The sequence below is a fragment of the Pleurodeles waltl genome, chromosome 6 (genome assembly GCF_031143425.1).
Source record: "Pleurodeles waltl isolate 20211129_DDA chromosome 6, aPleWal1.hap1.20221129, whole genome shotgun sequence".
NCBI lineage: Eukaryota > Metazoa > Chordata > Amphibia > Caudata > Salamandridae > Pleurodeles > Pleurodeles waltl.
The window spans coordinates 239,658,242-239,683,013 of NC_090445.1; the positions used below are offsets into that span (position 1 = coordinate 239,658,242).

A 24,772-nucleotide genomic window follows, 5' to 3' on the forward strand; every position below is an offset into this window, starting at 1 on the left:
TGGAGCAAAAGAGAAAACAGCATTCTCCACACCTGATGGGCATTATCAGTTTACTGTTATGCCCTTTGGTTTAAAGAATGCCCCTGCCACCTTCCAAAGGTTGGTGAATCAAGTCCTTGCTGGTTTGGAGTCCTTTAGCACAGCTTATCTTGATGATATTGCTGTCTTTAGCTCCACCTGGCAGGATCACCTGGTCCACCTGAAGAAGGTTTTGAAGGCTCTGCAATCTGCAGGCCTCTCTATCAAGGCATCCAAATGCCAGATAGGGCAGGGAACTGTGGTTTACTTGGGCCACCTTGTAGGTGGAGGCCAAGTTCAGCCACTCCAACCCAAGATTCAGACTATTCTGGACTGGGTAGCTCCAAAAACCCAGACTCAAGTCAGGGCATTCCTTGGCTTGACTGGGTACTACAGGAGGTTTGTGAAGGGATATGGATCCATTGTGACAGCCCTCACTGAACTCACCTCCAAGAAAATGCTCAAGAAAGTGAACTGGACTGTGGAATGCCAACAGGCCTTTGACACCCTGAGACAAGCAATGTGCTCAGCACCAGTTCTAAAAGCTCCAGATTATTCTAAGCAGTTCATTGTGCAGACAGATGCCTCTGAACATGGGATAGGGGCAGTTTTGTCCCAAACAAATGATGATGGCCTTGACCAGCCTGTTGCTTTCATTAGCAGGAGGTTACTCCCCAGGGAGCAGCGTTGGAGTGCCATTGAGAGGGAGGCCTTTGCTGTGGTTTGGTCCCTGAAGAAGCTGAGACCATACCTCTTTGGGACTCACTTCCTAGTTCAAACTGACCACAGACCTCTCAAATGGCTGATGCAAATGAAAGGTGAAAATCCTAAACTGTTGAGGTGGTCCATCTCCCTACAGGGAATGGACTTTATAGTGGAACACAGACCTGGGACTGCCCATGCCAATGCAGATGGCCTTTCCAGGTTCTTCCACTTAGAAAATGAAGACTCTCTTGGGAAAGGTTAGTCTCATCCTCTTTCGTTTGGGGGGGGGGTTGTGTAAGGAAATGCCTCCTTGGCATGGTTGCCCCCTGACTTTTTGCCTTTGCTGATGCTATGTTTACAATTGAAAGTGTGCTGAGGCCTGCTAACCAGGCCCCAGCACCAGTGTTCTTTCCCTAACCTGTACTTTTGTATCCACAATTGGCAGACCCTGGCATCCAGATAAGTCCCTTGTAACTGGTACTTATAGTACCAAGGGCCCTGATGCCAAGGAAGGTCTCTAAGGGCTGCAGCATGTCTTATGCCACCCTGGAGACCTCTCACTCAGCACAGACACTCTGCTTGCCAGCTTGTGTGTGCTAGTGAGAACCAAACGAGTAAGTCGACATGGCACTCCCCTCAGGGTGCCATGCCAGCCTCTCACTGCCTATGCAAGTATAGGTCAGTCACCCCTCTAGCAGGCCTTACAGCCCTAAGGCAGGGTGCACTATACCATAGGTGAGGGTACCAGTGCATGAGCATGGTACCCCTACAGTGTCTAAACAAAACCTTAGACATTGTAAGTGCAGGGTAGCCATAAGAGTATATGGTCTGGGAGTTTGTCAAACACGAACTCCACAGCACCATAATGGCTACACTGAAAACTGGGAAGTTTGGTATCAAACTTCTCAGCACAATAAATGCACACTGATGCCAGTGTACATTTTATTGCAAAATACACCCCAGAGGGCACCTTAGAGGTGCCCCCTGAAACTTAACCGACTGTCTGTGTAGGCTGACTAGTTCCAGCAGCCTGCCACACCAGAGACATGTTGCTGGCCCCATGGGGAGAGTGCCTTTGTCACTCTGAGGCCAGTAACAAAGCCTGCACTGGGTGGAGATGCTAACACCTCCCCCAGGCAGGAGCTGTGACACCTGGCGGTGAGCCTCAAAGGCTCACCCCTTTGTCACAGCCCAGCAGGGCACTCCAGCTTAGTGGAGTTGCCCGCCCCCTCCGGCCACGGCCCCCACTTTTGGCGGCAAGGCTGGAGGGAACAAAGAAAGCAACAAGGAGGAGTCACTGGCCAGTCAGGACAGCCCCTAAGGTGTCCTGAGCTGAGGTGACTCTAACTTTTAGAAATCCTCCATCTTGCAGATGGAGGATTCCCCCAATAGGGTTAGGATTGTGACCCCCTCCCCTTGGGAGGAGGCACAAAGAGGGTGTACCCACCCTCAGGGCTAGTAGCCATTGGCTACTAACCCCCCCGACCTAAACACGCCCTTAAATTTAGTATTTAAGGGCTACCCTGAACCCTAGAAAATTAGATTCCTGCAACAACAAGAAGAAGGACTGCCTAGCTGAAAACCCCTGCAGAGGAAGACCAGAAGACAACAACTGCCTTGGCTCCAGAAACTCACCGGCCTGTCTCCTGCCTTCCAAAGAACTCTGCTCCAGCGACGCCTTCCAAAGGGACCAGCGACCTCTGCATCCTCTGAGGACTGCCCTGCTTCGACGACGACAAGAAACTCCCGAGGACAGCGGACCTGCTCCAAAAAGACTGCAACTTTATCCAAAGGAGCAGCTTTAAAGAACCCTGCAATCTCCCCGCAAGAAGCGTGAGACTTGCAACACTGCACCCGGCGACCCCGACTCGGCTGGTGGAGAACCAACACCTCAGGGAGGACCCCCGGACTACTCTCCGACTGTGAGTACCAAAACCTGTCCCCCCTGAGCCCCCACAGCGCCGCCTGCAGAGGGAATCCCGAGGCTTCCCCTGACCGCGACTCTCTGAAACCTAAGTCCCGACGCCTGGAAAAGACCCTGCACCCGCAGCCCCCAGGACCTGAAGGACCGGACTTTCACTGGAGAAGTGACCCCCAGGAGTCCCTCTCCCTTGCCCAAGTGGAGGTTTCCCCGAGGAAGCCCCCCCTTGCCTGCCTGCAGCGCTGAAGAGATCCGTTGATCTCTCATAGACTAACATTGCAAACCCGACGCTTGTTTCTACACTGCACCCGGCCGCCCCCGCGCTGCTGAGGGTGAAATTTCTGTGTGGGCTTGTGTCCCCCCCGGTGCCCTACAAAACCCCCCTGGTCTGCCCTCCGAAGACGCGGGTACTTACCTGCAAGCAGACCGGAACCGGGGCACCCCCTTCTCTCCATTCTAGCCTATGCGTTTTGGGCACCACTTTGAACTCTGCACCTGACCGGCCCTGAGCTGCTGGTGTGGTGACTTTGGGGTTGCTCTGAACCCCCAACGGTGGGCTACCTTGGACCAAGAACTGAACCCTGTAAGTGTCTTACTTACCTGGTAAAACTAACAAAAACTTACCTCCCCCAGGAACTGTGAAAATTGCACTGTGTCCACTTTTAAAGTAGCTATTTGTGAATAACTTGAAAAGTATACATGCAATTGAAATGATTCAAAGTTCCTAATGTACTTACCTGCAATACCTTTCAAACAAGATATTACATGTTAAATTTGAACCTGTGGTTCTTAAAATAAACTAAGAAAAGATATTTTTCTATAACAAAACCTATTGGCTGGATTTGTCTCTGAGTGTGTGTACCTCATTTATTGTCTATGTGTATGTACAACAAATGCTTAACACTACTCCTTGGATAAGCCTACTGCTCGACCACACTACCACAAAATAGAGCATTAGTATTATCTATTTTTACCACTATTTTACCTCTAAGGGGAACCCTTGGACTCTGTGCATGCTATTCCTTACTTTGAAATAGCACATACAGAGCCAACTTCCTACATTGGTGGATCAGCGGTGGGGTACAAGACTTTGCATTTGCTGGACTACTCAGCCAATACCTGATCACACGACAAATTCCAAAATTGTCATTAGAAATTGATTTTTGCAATTTGAAAAGTTTTCTAAATTCTTAAAAGACCTGCTAGGGCCTTGTGTTAGATCCTGTTTAGCATTTCTTTTAGAGTTTAAAAATTTGTAAAAGTTTGAATTAGATTCTAGAACCAGTTGTAGATTCTTAAAAAGTATTCCAACTTTTAGAAGCAAAATGTCTAGCACAGATGTGACTGTGGTGGAACTCGACACCACACCTTACCTCCATCTTAAGATGAGGGAGCTAAGGTCACTCTGTAAAATAAAGAAAATAACAATGGGCCCCAAACCTACCAAAATACAGCTCCAGGAGCTTTTGGCAGAGTTTGAAAAGGCCAACCCCTCTGAGGGTGGCAACTCAGAGGAAGAGGATAGTGACTTGGAGGAAAATTCCCCCCTACCAGTCCTATCTAGGGAGAACAGGGTCTCTCAAACCCTGACTCCAAAAATAATAGTCAGAGATGCTGGTTCCCTCACAGGAGAGACCAACACCTCTGAAATCACTGAGGATAACTCCAGTGAAGAGGACATCCAGTTAGCCAGGATGGCCAAAAGATTGGCTTTGGAAAGACAGATCCTAGCCATAGAAAGGGAAAGACAAGAGATGGGCCTAGGACCCATCAATGGTGGCAGCAACATAAATAGGGTCAGAGATTCTCCTGACATGTTGAAAATCCCTAAAGGGATTGTAACTAAATATGAAGATGGTGATGACATCACCAAATGGTTCACAGCTTTTGAGAGGGCTTGTGTAACCAGAAAAGTGAACAGATCTCACTGGGGTGCTCTCCTTTGGGAAATGTTCACAGGAAAGTGTAGGGATAGACTCCTCACACTCTCTGGACAAGATGCAGAATCTTATGACCTCATGAAGGGTACCCTGATTGAGGGCTTTGGATTCTCCACTGAGGAGTATAGGATTAGATTCAGGGGGGCTCAAAAATCCTCGAGCCAGACCTGGGTTGACTTTGTAGACTACTCAGTAAAAACACTAGATGGTTGGATTCAAGGCAGTGGTGTAAGTAATTATGATGGGCTGTACAATTTATTTGTGAAAGAACACCTGTTAAGTAATTGTTTCAATGATAAACTGCATCAGCATCTGGTAGACCTAGGACCAATTTCTCCCCAAGAATTGGGAAAGAAGGCGGACCATTGGGTCAAGACAAGGGTGTCCAAAACTTCCACAGGGGGTGACCAAAAGAAAGGGGTCACAAAACCTCCCCAGGGGAAAGGTGGTGAGACAGCCAAAAATAAAAATAGTCAAGAGTCTTCTAAAGGCCCCCAAAAACCTGCACAGGAGGGTGGGCCCAGAGCCTCTTCACAAAACAATCCTGGGTACAAGGGTAAAAACTTTGATCCCAAAAAGGCCTGGTGTCGAAACTGTAGTCAGTCTGGACACCAAACTGGAGACAAGGCCTGTCCCAAGAAAAGTTCCACTCCAAACTCCAATCCAGGTAACACTGGAATGGCTAGTCTCCAAGTGGGATCAACAGTGTGCCCAGAGCAAATCAGGGTCCACACTGAAGCTACTCTAGTCTCTGAGGGTGGGGTGGATTTAGCCACACTAGCTGCCTGGCCTCCTAACATGCAAAAATACAGGCAGCAGCTCTTTATTAATGGGACAAGTGTAGAGGGCCTGAGGGATACAGGTGCCAGTGTCACCATGGTGACAGAGAAACTGGTTTCCCCTGGCCAATACCTGACTGGAAAAACTTATACAGTCACCAATGCTGACAATCAAACTAAAGCACATCCCATGGCAATGGTAACTTTAGAATGGGGAGGGGTCAATGGCCTGAAACAGGTGGTGGTCTCCTCAAACATCCCAGTAGACTGTCTGCTTGGAAATGACCTGGAGTCCTCAGCATGGGCTGAGGTAGAACTAAAAACCCATGCAGCCATGCTGGGTATCCCTGAACTGGTGTGTGTAAAAACAAGAGCACAATGCAAGGCACAGGGTGAAAAAGTAGAGTTGGAGTCTGGAAAAATGGCCCAGCCTACCAAGAGAAAAGGAAAGTCAGTTGGGAAACCAACTGCAACACAGTCAGAAAAAGAGAACCTCTCTTCTCAGGAAGAAGTTCTGCCCTCTGAGGGAACTGAGCCTTTGGAGCTTGAACCTTATCAGGTTGAGCTCTTAGGCCCAGGGGGACCCTCAAGGGAGGAGCTGTGTAAGGGACAAGAAACCTGTCCCTCTCTTGAAGGCCTTAGGCAGCAAGCTGCTGAAGAGTCCAAGGGCAAGAAAAATGGAACACATAGGGTCTATTGGGAAGATGGACTCCTGTACACTGAGGCCAGAGACCCCAAACCTGGTGCCACTAGGAGAGTGGTAGTGCCTCAGTCGTTCAGAGAGTTTATTCTGACCTTAGCCCATGATATTCCCCTTGCTGGGCATTTGGGACAAACCAAGACGTGGGAGAGGTTAGTCAACCACTTCTACTGGCCCAATATGTCCCAGAAGGTTAAGGAGTTTTGCCTCTCCTGCCCCACCTGTCAATCCAGTGGTAAGACAGGTGGGCACCCAAAGGCCCCCCTCATTCCACTTCCAGTGGTGGGGGTCCCCTTTGAAAGAGTGGGTGTGGACATAGTTGGTCCACTGGAACCTCCCACAGCCTCAGGAAATATGTACATCCTAGTAGTAGTGGATCATGCTACTAGGTATCCTGAAGCTATTCCCCTTAGGTCGACTACTGCCCCTGCAGTAGCCAAGGCCCTCATTGGTATCTTTACCAGAGTGGGTTTCCCTAAGGAGGTGGTGTCTGACAGAGGTACCAACTTCATGTCAGCATACCTAAAACACATGTGGAATGAGTGTGGAGTGACTTACAAATTCACTACACCATACCATCCACAAACTAATGGCTTAGTTGAGAGATTCAACAAGACATTAAAAGGCATGATCATGGGGCTCCCAGAAAAGCTCAAAAGGAGATGGGATGTCCTCTTGCCATGTCTGCTTTTCGCTTACAGAGAGGTGCCACAGAAGGGAGTAGGATTCTCACCCTTTGAACTTCTGTTTGGTCACCCTGTAAGGGGACCACTTGCTCTTGTTAAAGAAGGCTGGGAGAGACCTCTTCATGAGCCTAAACAAGACATAGTCGACTATGTACTTGGCCTTCGCTCTAGAATGGCAGAGTACATGGAAAAGGCAACCAAAAACCTTGAGGCCAGCCAACAGCTCCAGAAGTTTTGGTATGACCAAAAGGCTGCACTGGTTGAGTTCCAACCAGGGCAGAAAGTCTGGGTTCTGGAGCCTGTGGCTCCCAGGGCACTCCAGGACAAATGGAGTGGCCCTTACCCAGTGCTAGAAAGGAAGAGTCAGGTCACCTACCTGGTGGACCTGGGCACAAGCAGGAGCCCCAAGAGGGTGATCCATGTGAACCGCCTTAAGCTCTTCCATGACAGGGCTGATGTGAATCTGTTGATGGTAACAGATGAGGATCAGGAGGCAGAGAGTGAACCTCTCCCTGATCTTCTGTCATCAGACCCAAAAGATGGCTCAGTAGATGGAGTGATCTACTCAGACACCCTCTCTGGCCAACAGCAAGCTGATTGTAGGAGAGTCCTACAACAGTTTCCTGAACTCTTCTCCTTAACCCCTGGTCAGACACACCTGTGTACCCATGATGTGGACACAGGAGACAGCATGCCTGTCAAAAACAAAATCTTTAGACAGTCTGACCATGTTAAGGAAAGCATCAAGGTGGAAGTCCACAAGATGCTGGAATTGGGAGTAATTGAACGCTCTGACAGCCCCTGGGCTAGCCCAGTGGTCTTAGTCCCCAAACCTCACACCAAAGATGGAAAGAAAGAGATGAGGTTTTGTGTGGACTACAGAGGGCTCAACTCTGTCACCAAGACAGATGCTCATCCAATTCCTAGAGCTGATGAGCTCATAGACAAATTAGGTGCTGCCAAATTCTTAAGTACCTTTGACTTGACAGCAGGGTACTGGCAAATAAAAATGGCACCTGGAGCAAAAGAGAAAACAGCATTCTCCACACCTGATGGGCATTATCAGTTTACTGTTATGCCCTTTGGTTTAAAGAATGCCCCTGCCACCTTCCAAAGGTTGGTGAATCAAGTCCTTGCTGGTTTGGAGTCCTTTAGCACAGCTTATCTTGATGATATTGCTGTCTTTAGCTCCACCTGGCAGGATCACCTGGTCCACCTGAAGAAGGTTTTGAAGGCTCTGCAATCTGCAGGCCTCTCTATCAAGGCATCCAAATGCCAGATAGGGCAGGGAACTGTGGTTTACTTGGGCCACCTTGTAGGTGGAGGCCAAGTTCAGCCACTCCAACCCAAGATTCAGACTATTCTGGACTGGGTAGCTCCAAAAACCCAGACTCAAGTCAGGGCATTCCTTGGCTTGACTGGGTACTACAGGAGGTTTGTGAAGGGATATGGATCCATTGTGACAGCCCTCACTGAACTCACCTCCAAGAAAATGCTCAAGAAAGTGAACTGGACTGTGGAATGCCAACAGGCCTTTGACACCCTGAGACAAGCAATGTGCTCAGCACCAGTTCTAAAAGCTCCAGATTATTCTAAGCAGTTCATTGTGCAGACAGATGCCTCTGAACATGGGATAGGGGCAGTTTTGTCCCAAACAAATGATGATGGCCTTGACCAGCCTGTTGCTTTCATTAGCAGGAGGTTACTCCCCAGGGAGCAGCGTTGGAGTGCCATTGAGAGGGAGGCCTTTGCTGTGGTTTGGTCCCTGAAGAAGCTGAGACCATACCTCTTTGGGACTCACTTCCTAGTTCAAACTGACCACAGACCTCTCAAATGGCTGATGCAAATGAAAGGTGAAAATCCTAAACTGTTGAGGTGGTCCATCTCCCTACAGGGAATGGACTTTATAGTGGAACACAGACCTGGGACTGCCCATGCCAATGCAGGTGGCCTTTCCAGGTTCTTCCACTTAGAAAATGAAGACTCTCTTGGGAAAGGTTAGTCTCATCCTCTTTCGTTTGGGGGGGGGGTTGTGTAAGGAAATGCCTCCTTGGCATGGTTGCCCCCTGACTTTTTGCCTTTGCTGATGCTATGTTTACAATTGAAAGTGTGCTGAGGCCTGCTAACCAGGCCCCAGCACCAGTGTTCTTTCCCTAACCTGTACTTTTGTATCCACAATTGGCAGACCCTGGCATCCAGATAAGTCCCTTGTAACTGGTACTTATAGTACCAAGGGCCCTGATGCCAAGGAAGGTCTCTAAGGGCTGCAGCATGTCTTATGCCACCCTGGAGACCTCTCACTCAGCACAGACACTCTGCTTGCCAGCTTGTGTGTGCTAGTGAGAACCAAACGAGTAAGTCGACATGGCACTCCCCTCAGGGTGCCATGCCAGCCTCTCACTGCCTATGCAAGTATAGGTCAGTCACCCCTCTAGCAGGCCTTACAGCCCTAAGGCAGGGTGCACTATACCATAGGTTAGGGTACCAGTGCATGAGCATGGTACCCCTACAGTGTCTAAACAAAACCTTAGACATTGTAAGTGCAGGGTAGCCATAAGAGTATATGGTCTGGGAGTTTGTCAAACACGAACTCCACAGCACCATAATGGCTACACTGAAAACTGGGAAGTTTGGTATCAAACTTCCCAGCACAATAAATGCACACTGATGCCAGTGTACATTTTATTGCAAAATACACCCCAGAGGGCACCTTAGAGGTGCCCCCTGAAACTTAACCGACTGTCTGTGTAGGCTGACTAGTTCCAGCAGCCTGCCACACCAGAGACATGTTGCTGGCCCCATGGGGAGAGTGCCTTTGTCACTCTGAGGCCAGTAACAAAGCCTGCACTGGGTGGAGATGCTAACACCTCCCCCAGGCAGGAGCTGTGACACCTGGCGGTGAGCCTCAAAGGCTCACCCCTTTGTCACAGCCCAGCAGGGCACTCCAGCTTAGTGGAGTTGCCCGCCCCCTCCGGCCACGGCCCCCACTTTTGGCGGCAAGGCTGGAGGGAACAAAGAAAGCAACAAGGAGGAGTCACTGGCCAGTCAGGACAGCCCCTAAGGTGTCCTGAGCTGAGGTGACTCTAACTTTTAGAAATCCTCCATCTTGCAGATGGAGGATTCCCCCAATAGGGTTAGGATTGTGACCCCCTCCCCTTGGGAGGAGGCACAAAGAGGGTGTACCCACCCTCAGGGCTAGTAGCCATTGGCTACTAACCCCCCCGACCTAAACACGCCCTTAAATTTAGTATTTAAGGGCTACCCTGAACCCTAGAAAATTAGATTCCTGCAACAACAAGAAGAAGGACTGCCTAGCTGAAAACCCCTGCAGAGGAAGACCAGAAGACAACAACTGCCTTGGCTCCAGAAACTCACCGGCCTGTCTCCTGCCTTCCAAAGAACTCTGCTCCAGCGACGCCTTCCAAAGGGACCAGCGACCTCTGCATCCTCTGAGGACTGCCCTGCTTCGACGACGACAAGAAGCTCCCGAGGACAGCGGACCTGCTCCAAAAAGACTGCAACTTTATCCAAAGGAGCAGCTTTAAAGAACCCTGCAATCTCCCCGCAAGAAGCGTGAGACTTGCAACACTGCACCCGGCGACCCCGACTCGGCTGGTGGAGAACCAACACCTCAGGGAGGACCCCCGGACTACTCTCCGACTGTGAGTACCAAAACCTGTCCCCCCTGAGCCCCCACAGCGCCGCCTGCAGAGGGAATCCCGAGGCTTCCCCTGACCGCGACTCTCTGAAACCTAAGTCCCGACGCCTGGAAAAGACCCTGCACCCGCAGCCCCCAGGACCTGAAGGACCGGACTTTCACTGGAGAAGTGACCCCCAGGAGTCCCTCTGTCTTGCCCAAGTGGAGGTTTCCCCGAGGAAGCCCCCCCTTGCCTGCCTGCAGCGCTGAAGAGATCCGTTGATCTCTCATAGACTAACATTGCAAACCCGACGCTTGTTTCTACACTGCACCCGGCCGCCCCCGCGCTGCTGAGGGTGAAATTTCTGTGTGGGCTTGTGTCCCCCCCGGTGCCCTACAAAACCCCCCTGGTCTGCCCTCCGAAGACGCGGGTACTTACCTGCAAGCAGACCGGAACCGGGGCACCCCCTTCTCTCCATTCTAGCCTATGCGTTTTGGGCACCACTTTGAACTCTGCACCTGACCGGCCCTGAGCTGCTGGTGTGGTGACTTTGGGGTTGCTCTGAACCCCCAACGGTGGGCTACCTTGGACCAAGAACTGAACCCTGTAAGTGTCTTACTTACCTGGTAAAACTAACAAAAACTTACCTCCCCCAGGAACTGTGAAAATTGCACTGTGTCCACTTTTAAAGTAGCTATTTGTGAATAACTTGAAAAGTATACATGCAATTGAAATGATTCAAAGTTCCTAATGTACTTACCTGCAATACCTTTCAAACAAGATATTACATGTTAAATTTGAACCTGTGGTTCTTAAAATAAACTAAGAAAAGATATTTTTCTATAACAAAACCTATTGGCTGGATTTGTCTCTGAGTGTGTGTACCTCATTTATTGTCTATGTGTATGTACAACAAATGCTTAACACTACTCCTTGGATAAGCCTACTGCTCGACCACACTACCACAAAATAGAGCATTAGTATTATCTATTTTTACCACTATTTTACCTCTAAGGGGAACCCTTGGACTCTGTGCATGCTATTCCTTACTTTGAAATAGCACATACAGAGCCAACTTCCTACACTGACCCAGAGGTCAGTGAAGTGGGTGGCACAATAATTGCTGCAGGCCCCCTGGTAGCACTTAATTTATAGGCCCTGGGTATATTGTACACCAACCTACAAGGGGCTTATATGTAAATTAAATATGCCAATTGGGTATATGCCAATCAAATCATGTTTTATGGAAAGAGCACAAGCAATTTGGCTCTGGTTAGCAGTGGTAAAGTGCACAGAGTCCTAAGGCTAACCAGCAATAAAATACACCAAATAGTAGGAGGCGGAAGGCAAAATGTTTGGGGGTGATCCTGTAGAGAGGGCCATTTCCAACAGGGAGAAAACTGTAAAGTAAAATAACAGGATTGACAGAAATGCCATGGGATGCCTCTTGATGTTGCAAACTTGTTTTCTGTCCTGTGCAGTGCTTTGGGGTCCGTGCTGTGAGCAAGGTGGAACAAAAGACTTGGCAGCAAGCAACCAATTCCTGCAAACTTCTGGGAGGGGAACTGGCCACCATCAGCAACTACCTGGAGCAAGGTAAGAGATTATCAACAATATTATTTACTAATGCACGGGTTATAATGAAGCAACTACGAGGAGCTGTGAATTTTGCAAGAATTTAGGCACAATCACTGCGTGGGGCAGGAAAGGAGGAACAAAATGCAACCACTCGGAGAAAGGAAATGAAGAGGAACCGCAGAAATGCTGAACATTGTAACTACTTGGCTCAAGATAATGCCAAAGCTTGGGAAGGGATTTGAGCATGAATTTACCAGGGTATGCTGGGATGGAGTGCAACCCTATTGCTCGGCAGAGCAGAGTTGTGACCATAGCAAAGAAAAAAGGAGAGAGAGCAGGCCGACCGCCAAGTAATGGAGAGGTAGAAGGTGAACAGAGCATTGTGAGTGAAGCTGGTTGCTAGACTAGCTGTCCTCGAGACAGAGTAAAGTAATTATGTATTCAGCTGTTAGACTGGAAAATATAGAGTGGTTTGACATTTTGATTCTCATTGCTTGTTCTCACTCATTCTTTCTCTGTTCTTTTATTCCTCCCTGCAGTATCTTTTGTTCCTTCTTTTCTTTCCAGTCTCCGTCAAATTAAGCACTGACTGGGATCAAAATAATGAAATTAGAAATTAAAAAGTGCCTATTAATTGTTTCTGCTTCATTTTTTTATTGTCAAGAAAAATCTTCATTCCTCAGCCAGCCATGGTTCACCGCAAAGTATGGAACATTGGGGACTGGAAGGCTAGGGCTGGTGAGAGGCGATTGGCTGGATAAGAGGCACTTCTGATACTTTGTCAAGATCGCCCAATGCTCCCAGGAGTATCGGGAATTCCAGTAAACATCAGAAGGAAGGTTATACACAAAATAGGGAAACTGCACAAGCCATCAACTTAGCGTACCCCCACATGATTGCGATGCTTGAATACAGGAAAGCCTGCTGAGTCCAAGAGTTCAGAGGCAGTGCAGCTATATAGCCAGTGAAGAGACTTAAAATGAGTGCAGATCCAAGAAAGACCTAAGTAGAACGACTAGGTGAGCTGCAAAGTTCTGAAGGCATACCAAGAGATGGTGGGTGAGGCCGAGGTACATGGAGTTTCCGTAGTCCAGTTGTGATACGACCAGTGACGGTGATCATATTATTTTGACGTATGCAACGCAACTTCACTGATGATATAATTGCTTCAAGAGCATGAGTTTTTAGTGGTTCTTGTGAATGTCTGTGTCCATTCCAGCCCATTCTCTGCTAGAATTGTTTCTCGTTCTTTCTAACAGCCTTTATCACTGCCATCCTTCCGAACATAACCTTCGACCTTTGGATCGGCCTGCATGATTCCAAAAAGGAGTTTCAGTGGTCGAATCAAGAACCTCTGAACTATGTGAACTGGGCACCAGGAGAGCCTTCGGGATACAGCACATCCAGAGTAAATCCGGTGAGTTTCATCCTTGTCCTCCTCATCCCACACACCTCGGACTGGGTCCTACTGATGAGTACAGACCTGGCTTCACCTAGAATTCTGCAAACAGACCTGTAGCTCGTGGAGACACCACGTGGACACAGAGGTGCAGTACTGCAATTCATTCTATCACCATCATAGAGATAGATTGTAGTTATTAAGTTTGTTTTTAAGATTGCATCCCACAGCTAGTATGCACAAGCCCACAGAATAATGGGATGCTCAGTCCTTGCCACAAGAGAGGTGCGAAGTGATGAGGTCCGACATAAGCTAGAACCATTCTGAATAACCTTTTCTTTGAGATGGGCGTGGCAAAGAAAGAAAAAGAGCAAATTAAGTGTTGACTCATCTTTTAGACAAACAAAATGAACATTGCAGTGGAAAGAGTACCCAAAAATAAATACATTTAAGATAAGAAATTCTGAAATACGGAAACAAACTTACTTGGTAAAAGAAATGACCCTAAAAAATAACTTGCAAAAAGGCAAAAGTAAATCCTGCCAAATAATGGCAGCAATTAATTGACGACAACTTATGAAAAATATATTTTTTTACTAGTATGTGCATTTTTATTATGCAGAGACTATTTGTAAGTGCATCTTTCAGGCAGATGGTCACCATCATACCAGGTGTTTGTGGAAACATTGTCCCTAAAACATTGTGAAAATTGGAGCTAACGTTTTTCTTTGTGAAGCACTCGCAAAATGAAATATTTTTGGGGAAAGTTCCTTGTCAAGAGATGTTCTAGATATATTATGTTTGTCTGCAATTGTTTTTTGTGTTTGACATATTCTTCAACTGCTTGTCTTTTCTTTCAAGTATTTACTGTTTTTGTGATTTCATTGGTGCACATTCTCTCACTAATGAAGCAATTTATTGACTTGTGTTACTTCACTTCCGGGCAATGGTGAGGCGTATAGTAGGGCTGAAGAAGAGAAGGCAGAGCAAAAATGTTTAATTTATTCAATACTAAAGCTGAGGTTGTGTTCTAAAAACCCATAATAAGATTTCATGAGCACTTTTCTAACCAGACATTATTGCAGACTAATTGTGCAGTGATTTGGCATGGTTCACCCCCACTATTCACCGGACGCTGGGATGACAGGAACTGTATGGAGGAGAAGCACGGCTTCATCTGCCAAATCAACAAAGGTACGTAATGATCCTAAAGGTCTTGTGTGTACTCTACAAGTTTCTAGCCCACAGTGTCCTATTTGTTTATGCTAGTCCATCGGCTTTCTTCTTACACACCTCTTAAGAGTTAAGGCCTCGTTGATTCTTGTTTTCCTTTATAGCCTCTTTAAGCCTTTAATCCAGGATAGTGACAAAATGATTAATATCTATATTGCTGCACATTTTTACACACTAGCAGATCTGTTGTAAGGTGGTAATACTGACTTCTTTCGCAGAGTAGCCTTAATTAGTTTTTCAGCAAAAAGGTTATTCCTCTGTGTGTGACCTCAAAAGTTTGAATCGAGTGGTAATACCAGTAGGTAGTATTAATACTGCTTTACTGCCATTACCATCTGATTTCTCATGGATCTGTGAATGGAGACTTATGAGCTATCGGTCTCTGCTGGTTCTCGCGCACATGCCATAGTCATCATACAATAAAATGTATCAGCACTTCTGCTCTCTGCATAAATGTATCTAGAGTTGGTGCAGGCTGTGCAATGAGATAGTAATAGTGGTAGTCAGGGTTGACGTTAATTCATACTGTTAATAAGGCAGATTACATTAAATTGTAACCTGCCTGTATGTAAACTGTTTTTGACCTTCCAAATCTCACCATTTTCTTGTCAATCATTCTATAGCCCTGCCTTGCACCACAAAGTCTATCAGACCATTTGCACATCATAAAATAGAGGCTTTCTCACGCAAGCAATATTTCTTCCTGTTGCTTGATTTATGATGTAGAGCTCTCCCTGTTGTCTGTTACTTAAATTTCACCTGTTGTCATTCTTAGTTCTTCTTTCATCTAGTCTTTTTTTTATTCCATAGTTCCATCTCTGAATACCCCTCCGGATGCCTTACCACCTCCACTCACCTCAGTGCTCACCTGGCGTAACAGCACCTACCAGATTCTTCAGAAGCCCATGACCTGGCAGGATGCCATGCTACTCTGTGAGACACGTAATACGACGCTGAGCAACATTCCTGACCCCTACCAGCAGGCCTACCTCACCCTCGCCATCAGCGGTCTTAGGACACCCGTTTGGATTGGCCTTGCAAATGAAGAGGTATTACATGAAATATTTCATTTGACAAAGGTTATATTTTTAGGAAAGTGTTGACTGGGGTAAACAAGGGACCCAAATGCTAGTCTTGGCTTCTCTTCCGGACTGTCTCATGTGCAACTGGTAAAGTTCCTTCGTCTCCTTGTGCCACCTTTCCTCAATTTGCCCATAGTGAGACCTGGACATATAAATTTACAAGTGTACCTTCACAGTCACTGTCGTGTGGCGATGTAAGGCTCCGACCGCTTATGATTAGTTGCCTGACAGAATCATGTCTTCCATTATTAGGATACCCTTTTGTCCCAGACTGTAGAATTTGTGACTGGGTTTTTGACATACGTGTGAATGGTAAGGGAAATTTAGATAATTATCATTGCATATCCTAATATGGTGAAAAAAATGTTTTATTACAAATTTGTATTAGTATAATATATGCTAATAATGCAGATTGTGTGATAGAAATTTATCACTTTCATATAAAGTGTACATGGATGTGATAAAGAAAATTTTGCTGGTCATAAATACAGGAGCCACATATCTAATTCAATTGCTGATGCATATAAGCCCACAGCTGTCTGTATAGAAAAGTACAAACAAAGTATGAATCTGGTTATGCTTATAAATTCTGTGAAAAAGTGTCAAACTAATAAAAAGAGACACGCAAAGAAGAAATAACTAGTAAGACCAGAATAATTGTTCACGTCTAAGTGGCTGAAAGACTATGGCATCCTGAAGAAGGAAACTTATCAGATTATTACATTAGGATATTTCTTTTCAAAGATTCATAACTTAAAAGGAACCTTTAATGGACGACAGTTGCAAGTGCCTTGTCATCACTGTCACTTAATAATCCCTGCCACGTAATAAGCTCTGTCACTTAAAAAGTATAATATGCCTACAATACATATGAATAGAATGATGTGTTAGCAGAAGCGCCAGCATGAAAAGTACACTTGTGATGTATGTTAAACGAAAGTGAACAGTAAGCTCAGGTAGCTTATAACTATTGTAATTGAAACAGTGACTGTGATGGGTTAGGGTACACTTTAGAGACCAGGAATATACCAAACATTTGAAAATTTGAGCTTCCATAGATCTGGATCTCAAGCAAAAGCATAATTATATTCCCCAATCACAATTCAGGAATAATGTGTGTAGCTTTTTCCGATCAGTACGAAAAGTGAAATGATAGGAATTTGCATCTTACAGACTGCCAGTAGTGAGGGAGTGAGTAGATATGCAACCATCTTGTCTAGGAAACTCACCCACCTGTGCTTTAACTCCCCAGGGGGCTCGCAGCTATTCCTGGCTTACCGGCGATAATCTCAACTACGCCAACTGGCAAGACGGGGAGCCCTTGCAAATCCGTGGCTGTGTATACATGGACGTAGATGGCACTTGGAGAACTGCCAATTGTGACACCAAGCTGCAGGGTGCCATATGCAAGCTCAACACAGGTTAGTCGAAGCATGGCATCCATGCAGAGGGACAAGAAGTTGACCTACACGTTTTTTTGTAGCTGCAGTTTTGCCCATGTAGCAGCTTCCAAAGGCAGTTAATTCTATGCTATTCACATACTGAAACATTAAAGGATTGATTTATTAGATCTGAGGATTCTCCTTCCCTGTTTGGAATCTGGCTGTGGGAATGAAGGTACTAAGGAGTGAGTGAAAAATTGGGAAGTGATAAGGTGGAATTTCAGATTTCTCTGCACAGTTAATAATGCACCAGGCATCAGCAACGAACGTTAGGGATCAAAGGAGCTTTGGAAGACCTGGCCTGTCAGACCAGCATGACAGCTTACATTGAAAGCGTTGTCTTGTTTTAACCCAACCAAACCAAGCACCACATCCATCAGGGTAAAGTTTTCTCCTGTTGGAAGTCTCATCTTCCTTCCTTCTCTTGCTGCTTCGTTTTCATCAACAGGTCCTACTTTACTGACTATGCCCATTTCGTTGTTGGTTTTAGAGTCTGTAAAGACACACAAGTGGAGTTCAGCCGGGAGTTGTCCGCACTCCATGCAGGATTCAGCCTGGATCCCATTCCGGGATCACTGCTATACCTTCCACATGGAAGTCACTGTCACCCAGAAGGAAGCTAATGCAAGATGTCAAAAAGGTACCAAGAAATTAACACTAAGGTGGGGGAGAGAATTTCGAGTAGTGAGAGGGAAGGTCAAACTGCTATGTGCTTAGATAGCAATTTCAGTGATGGAGTTGTTTTGGACTTCTATACAAGGATGATCAAGACTTTTTATAATGACATTTGAGACTGTCTGAGGGTTCTTCTGCTAATTGGTTCATCCTGTTGTACCAGTACCAGCACAGACTTGTATTCCTGTCGATTAAAGCTCTGGTAGTAATGAAAGCCGCAGGCTTCGGCCTCTAACAGAAGTTATACAGTGGGTTGCACCAATTTCACATTCTGTATCACCTCATCATGCTGGTTAGGCAGTTTTAAAGATAATTTGCAGCCAATATTTGGCAATATATTTTCAGTCCTTCTGTATTGCAATGTATGACACACATACAATATGCCAGGTCTCTAGGACAATATATTTTCAGCATGCTAAAAACATCTGGCGATCCTTATATGTCGTCAAAATAGGTTTGTTTTCATTCTATCATTTTGTTTCTGTGCCCTGCCCATCCGCTCAGAATCCTTTTTTCCTCTGTATAATACATTAACATTATACATCCTCGCTCTTGTTTTTATTGTCAGCTGGTGCCTCAGTGCTTTCTATCCTTGATGAGACGGAGAACGTGTTTGTGTGGGAACATCTGCAATCCTATGAGAGTCAATCTAAAGGTGCATGGCTGGGAATGGCATTTAATCCAAAAGGTAAGCAACACAAGTGAGAGGTTACAAGCCACGCTTCATTATGCAGAAGGGAGGATGAAGCAAAGATATTGTAAAGTCACACAAATGGATTGACCGTAGCCATACAAGTGGTGGGATGAACTGTTAAAGTGACAGCCTAGGAGAGGTTTCATATAAATGCAGTTGAGTCATGGTGTGAAAAGTTAACACAGAGTCTATAAGCATTAGGGCAAAGTCCGCAAAGTGTGCATTTAACCTAGAAAGAAACTCCTGACTAGGAACGTTATATATTTGTTGGGGAGTCACTCTTATTTTGTCCACTTGATTCTTCCCGTGGCTATGCTGCCCACTGACTTGTGGCAGGGGAAGACAAAAGATTTAAGTCGGAGCAGAGGTTGCACAGGATGCTTAAGGGTGTTTGTCTTTGTGTTATGCCTTTTTGACAGTCTAATTTGCCTACTCCCCCCAATACCCAAACAGGAAGCTCGCTCGTCTGGCATGATGGGAACATAGCTGTCAACTATTCTAATTGGGGACAACATGACACGGGCCCTAGCATGCTGAGCCCTAACTCCTGCTACTGGATCCAGGGGACCAACGGAGTGTGGAAGCTGGGCTCATGCACCAACATCACTATGGGAGTCATCTGCAAGCTGCCCCGGGGTAAGAGGCTGAGATTTAATTGAAAGTGCAACTATACTACGAATTGGGTTATACCATTGCTGTACTGAGGAGTAGAGTGTTTTCAATAGGAGTGGCTATGGCAAAGTGTGAGATCTGTAAACACGTGGCATGATCTCAGAATAGAATGTTGCTGAGCATTGATGTAAAATCAAAGCAAAACTGCAAATTATGCTATCTAGATACAGTTATATCTGATAACTTAAGAACAAAGCTCAGCACATGGATCAAAATTAATCAAGGTTTTGATGAACCTCGCTCTTCTCATTTTGTGACCCACCTGTAAAAGTGCAGTCAAATTTGAAGATAGTGCTTCATGTTAATTTTCTGACTGTTATCTGGTTTTACTTTATCCAAATTTAACGGTACTCAGTTTACTAACCTTCGTAGATTTGGTCATGTTTGTGGTGTTAACCTGTGACCTGCAAATCACTGCATACTTCAGCATAACTAACTGGACCATCCTCTCAGCTACTATGCAGGTCTTGCAATCTGCCTTTATAATATGTAATTCCTTCCCTCCAAGTTGTATGATTGGACTACTGTAATAAGAAACTGGGCCTTCAGGAGGAGGTAAGAGGGGCTGGAACACAGTCAGTGTTTGTAGTGACATATTTTATGATTAAACTTAAATTCTTCTTAGTTACCATTTTAGCATTCTATGCCCCTGGTAGTGACTCTTCTTTTATATCTGAATTCACAGAATTGGCTTTGGAAGTATCTAGTACTTACATGAATTGTCTTGTACTAGATTATTTTCACTTTCTTTTTGATGACAAAAATGTCTCTGCATCTTCACTGTTTCTGGATCACACAAATGATTTTATTAGGACTCAGATAATCAATTGCCACACCCATTTCAGTGGTCACGTGTTAGATCCAGTTTGGCCAGCTACTGACTGGGTGATTTCTGTGGAAGATATTTCCTAGGTCTGACCGCAACATTTTTTATAACCCTTGTTCTTAATGACCCCAACTATGCAGTATAAACCAACAAAAATTGTTGAAACCATGGAAGAAAATAGCTGATCTTTTTATAATTCAGATCCTGACATAAGATACTTATCCTTATGCTAACTGGGCTCTAGCTGTTTCAGATGAAATTGGCCCTGTAAAATTGATGAAAACTGGGAAACATCATAAGGAAGCTACTTGGATTTTTTGAAGCATTAAAACCTTTAAAGCTCAAAACCAGACAGGCACAAACATATAAAAAGGGTCCACATACCACACAAAAAATATTACACCACACAGATTAATGAATTCAAAAGTAAACAACAGCAGCTCTTCAGTTTTGTTAAGGACCAATCTTCTCCTTTATCTTTTAGTCCCCCTGAACGTCTTTCATTTTCCATTGTGAACCAACAAAAGTCATAACATTAGAACTGCTAAATCTCAACGAGAATACGTCAAGAGCTTTGTCACAGCCCGAACTACCTGCCCAGCTGCCTGTTATACCAGGACCGATAAACCTTGCTTAGAACAGTTCTGTGGTACTTCTACAGATGGTTTTGATTCATTTTTTAACAAATCTCCTTGAGATCTGTTTGCTATACACAACAATATTCTTTCCATCAAGAAGGTGTTGTATGACGTTATTTCACTCTTTAAAAGCTGATGTTGTCCCTAATCCTCTTAAATAGGGGATTGTTAGATCATTATTTAAACTGTAACTTGGATCATCCAGATCCACGAAATTATCCTCCAATGACTATTCTGCCATTTGCAGCAAAACTTTGGAAAGTATAGTTGCTTCTCAAATAGTCTACCTCAGCAATCCTGTAGGATTTCCAAGTAGATGCCCATCCTAAGAGAAGCTGCACTAAGAGCCGTACAAGATGACCTTCTGAATACTCCTGACAGCCACTCCACCTGTGTCCTGATATTACTAAACTTGGACGCAGCTTTCATTACAGTGGATCATGCAATCATACTCAAGCAGATATACTTAACTAATTTCTCTCATCGCTTCTGACTTAGCTAGAGTTCCTCAATGTTCAGTTCTTTCCCCTTTTCTTAATAATCTTTACATTAATCCTCTTTTATTTTATTTTAGAAATTGTGGGTGTTCCTTTTATTTTTATGCAGTTGACACCTAGCTTATATTCAAGCTTAATGGAGATGAATGTGTTTCTAAACATTTTCCTTCTTGTCTACATTTTATGAAATGCTTGATAGACAGAAAGTGGTTAAAGATAAATATGGAAAGGCAGAGGTGCTCTTGGTAGGCAGAGATCCGTTGATCTGGTCTCTTCTCCTTCAAACTTAAGGTCATGTCTAAAACCTCAATCTATATTTAAAGTCTCAGTTTCAAATTTGATTTATCCCTCAAACTGGATACTTGGGACTCGATTTATAATTTGGCATACATGCTATTACTCCATCACAGTGATAGAGTAAACTACACCATTACTCTGGCAGATCACCCACCCACCAAAATTACAAATGATCGCCAAGCCATCAGTCATTTCCTAAGCATTGGCAGGAACCACTGTCACAGTGGGTATGTGAATGCTTTGTTAAGTTTGAAGCAAGGCTCTGTCAACATGGCGTATCAATCCGTCAAGATTTTTATTTTTATTTTCAAAAAGAAAATCTTGAAGCTGGGTTTTCTTTTTAAAAACAAAAAAGTGTCCCTCTTGCCATGAGACATTTCCCATGATGAGGGGGGCAATAGACGGTTTTAACTTCATCTCCTTGGCAATGAAAACTGACCTATATGTCTGCCCATCTGAATTAAGTGGGCAGACATAGAGGTCATACAGGGGTATATCCATGGCGGAGACTGAGTAGTCTGCCCACATTTAAATCGGGCAGGCAGAGTGACATCCTAAATCAGGCCTTTAGGTTTCCTCGTGGATATTCTCATACTTCTACATCCTTAAATATCTGAAACCTACTTTTTGTATACTGTCAGAGAATGCTGGAAGGACAGTGATTGCAGCCACAATAGACTTACACCTAGATTATTGTAATGTTTTATATTTAGGTAACTAAAAACATCAAAGACTACAAAAAGTTCACATCAAGTAGGTCAGACAATAAAATGCAGCCTACAAGATTTTCTAATGCCTCTCTACTGCTTCCTAGACTCCACAAGCTTCTAGTTAGCAAATGTTTTATCTTAAAAGTATTGAGCAATATTCATAAGTGTGTCCATTGATAAGTCAATGCTTTTTTCAAAATGTTTCACACTACCCTTCAACAAATATGTTCTTCTAAGGCATATGTTTTACACATTCCTCACTGTGAAAGAACTAGATTAGGTGGAAGATCCTTTTCCTGTGCTTTTTGCTAATAAATGGAATCAGCTACCATCTTCTCTCAACTGCTTCACACTTATCTCTTAGGAAGGTCGTTTCTTACACTTAATGATAGTCTGTGAGTTTTTCCATGAATTGTGTTCAAGCAACAGCATCATGAGTCAGTGTGATGTAAGTGCGCTCTATAAATCCAAATAATTTAACATTTTTTTACCCCATGCTTTGCAGAATGTATTTGTTTTGCAAGGAAATAGGGTGTTTTATATGGTGTGGATGTGATCTCTTTAGGACGAGTTAGGTTCCGCTTGTTAAACTTTAGCTCAACTCTCGAAAGCTGTGGCTCTGAGCACTCAGGCTTACACAAAGCAACAAGTGTAAAGCATTTAAAGAGCACCAAAATAATTGCAGATAAACATATAACTGAGACGCTCAAGAAATCCGACACACAATTATAAAAAGTTTAGATTTTTATAAAATGTATAAACCAAAAAAATCCAAAGTGTTCCAGAGATATAGAATTTACAAGGTATATTAAATCAATAAATTTTACTTAACCACAAACAAGCATCGACAAATAAAATAAAAAATTGATACTTAAAAACTTTTTAATGAAAAACCTGGGTAAGTATCAATGTGGTTACTTAGAGTAATTTAGATGACCAACTCCGACGGGGAGCGAGTCAGGGGGACCAGCAAGTTCCACAAAAACAGTTACCTCAATGACAAAAGCAGCCTCCAGTCCAGTTCCAGCATCTGTGGTTCCTTGCCATTGACTTCTCTGGAGTGGTCCTGATGCAAGGGATACAGGATGCTGAAGATGCTGTGCAGTCGACAGCGGTCTTCCTGGGACTACTCTTCATTCCGTGGGCTTGGTGGGATGATAATGGTCACAGGGATTGACGTCCCTGGAAGTCCTCTCGAAGTTGGCAGAGCCTAGTTGGCACTGGGCTACAAGTTGCCTAGTACAGTGGTTCCAGTGGCTTCCTTCTTTTGGCAGTAACTTGCCTTCTAAGTGACCAGGCTGCACTCTGACACCTCTCCTGGGACCAGCGGACTCAGGGCAACGTCTTAGCATTGGGTGATGGACCCCGCACCCTTGGAGTTTCTTGCTTTGGCTGGGGTCAGGAATCAACTTCTCCTTCTCTTTATGATGGAGACTTAGCAGGCACAGTGCCTTTCCTTTGCTTGCCACCAGGTACAGCAGGTGAAGTCCGTGTTAGTGCAGCCATTCTTTGCCACATCCGTTGTACAGCAGGGCAGTCCCTCTTCAGTCCTCTTCTCCAATCCAATGAGATCTGAGTTCTGGGTGCCTGCATGCACTTTTATGCCAAGAAAATGCCCTCTGGGGAGCTCAATCACACACCAATGGGCTACTAGGTTCCCACCCACCTGATGACTACTTCCTGTCAAGTGTGGCATACCGCTATCCCAGAAATCTCCTTTCTGCCCATTGCCATCATGGCAAAAGCCATCTCTTGGTGTGCAGAGCTCCCTAGCCCAACTAGAGGTGTGGCTACATGGGTGCTACATGCTCCTGAAAAAACAGTTTGACAACTGACTATCCCTGCCTAATCAATAGAGCAGTCCCTCTCCCAAGAGTTTACCATTTACCCTTTAAAGACAGCTTCTCCTTTGAACCTCTCTTTTTGGGCTAACACCTTCATGGCTTCCCGCAAGGGAGAAGCAACACCTCTCCCCCACACAGGCTTTTATTGTGTCTTTTTCTGGGAGTTGTTCACATGGCTTCCCAGTAGGGCAGAGCACTATCTGGAAGACAGTCCTTTTGTGCAACTGTAAACAGGCATGGGATACATTGGGCAACTAAAGTGGTAACTTCAACAATTGACTTTGCCCACTAGTGACATTAAGTTGGATTTAACCATTAAATCAGATTTAACACACTGATTCTGTTGATACCTCACAGTATCAACTTAAGTAGTCAAGTTCAGAAGTTAGCAGGACTAGATACGCGGGGTGATGACAGCTGATGCCACCCACACGCTAAGTGCACCTTTCCGGCCCCTCCCCTGGAAGAATAAGTGCACGGAGCAGGTCCATGCACCAATGGACGCCCAGGGAGTTCGCTTGGTTGGGCGTGGGCGGCACTGAGCAAAGCAGCTCCGAGGCGGTTCTGAGGTGGCTACCAGAAAGGATGTATTGAGTGTGGTGCGAGGCAGATGGGGCAATTCTCTCTTTGCTGTATGCCTGACTGGAAGCCATATTTCGGCAGCAACAGATTTGACCTGTGCTCTCCTACCTAAATTACTTAATTGGCAACCCAGGCAACCCAAGCACCTGCAAGGCTGAGGTGAGTGTGGGATACCTGAGGAGGAGGACCCTAGGCCTCCGGGACAGGGGAGAGGGG

General features: G+C 45.2%; 1 protein-coding gene across 2 annotated transcripts in view; it reads left to right on the forward strand.

The window, feature by feature from the left end:
* MRC2 (mannose receptor C-type 2) overlaps positions 1 to 24,772 on the forward strand; it is a 761,492-nt gene that overhangs the window by 640,324 nt on the left and 96,396 nt on the right. For both annotated transcript variants that reach the window (XM_069237988.1, XM_069237989.1), the window contains exons 21-28: positions 11,869 to 11,983; positions 13,225 to 13,382; positions 14,450 to 14,558; positions 15,408 to 15,646; positions 16,932 to 17,100; positions 17,612 to 17,761; positions 18,365 to 18,484; positions 18,944 to 19,126. In XM_069237988.1, the coding sequence (XP_069094089.1) occupies positions 11,869 to 11,983; positions 13,225 to 13,382; positions 14,450 to 14,558; positions 15,408 to 15,646; positions 16,932 to 17,100; positions 17,612 to 17,761; positions 18,365 to 18,484; positions 18,944 to 19,126 (1,243 nt within the window). The remainder of the gene's footprint in view (positions 1 to 11,868; positions 11,984 to 13,224; positions 13,383 to 14,449; positions 14,559 to 15,407; positions 15,647 to 16,931; positions 17,101 to 17,611; positions 17,762 to 18,364; positions 18,485 to 18,943; positions 19,127 to 24,772) is intronic.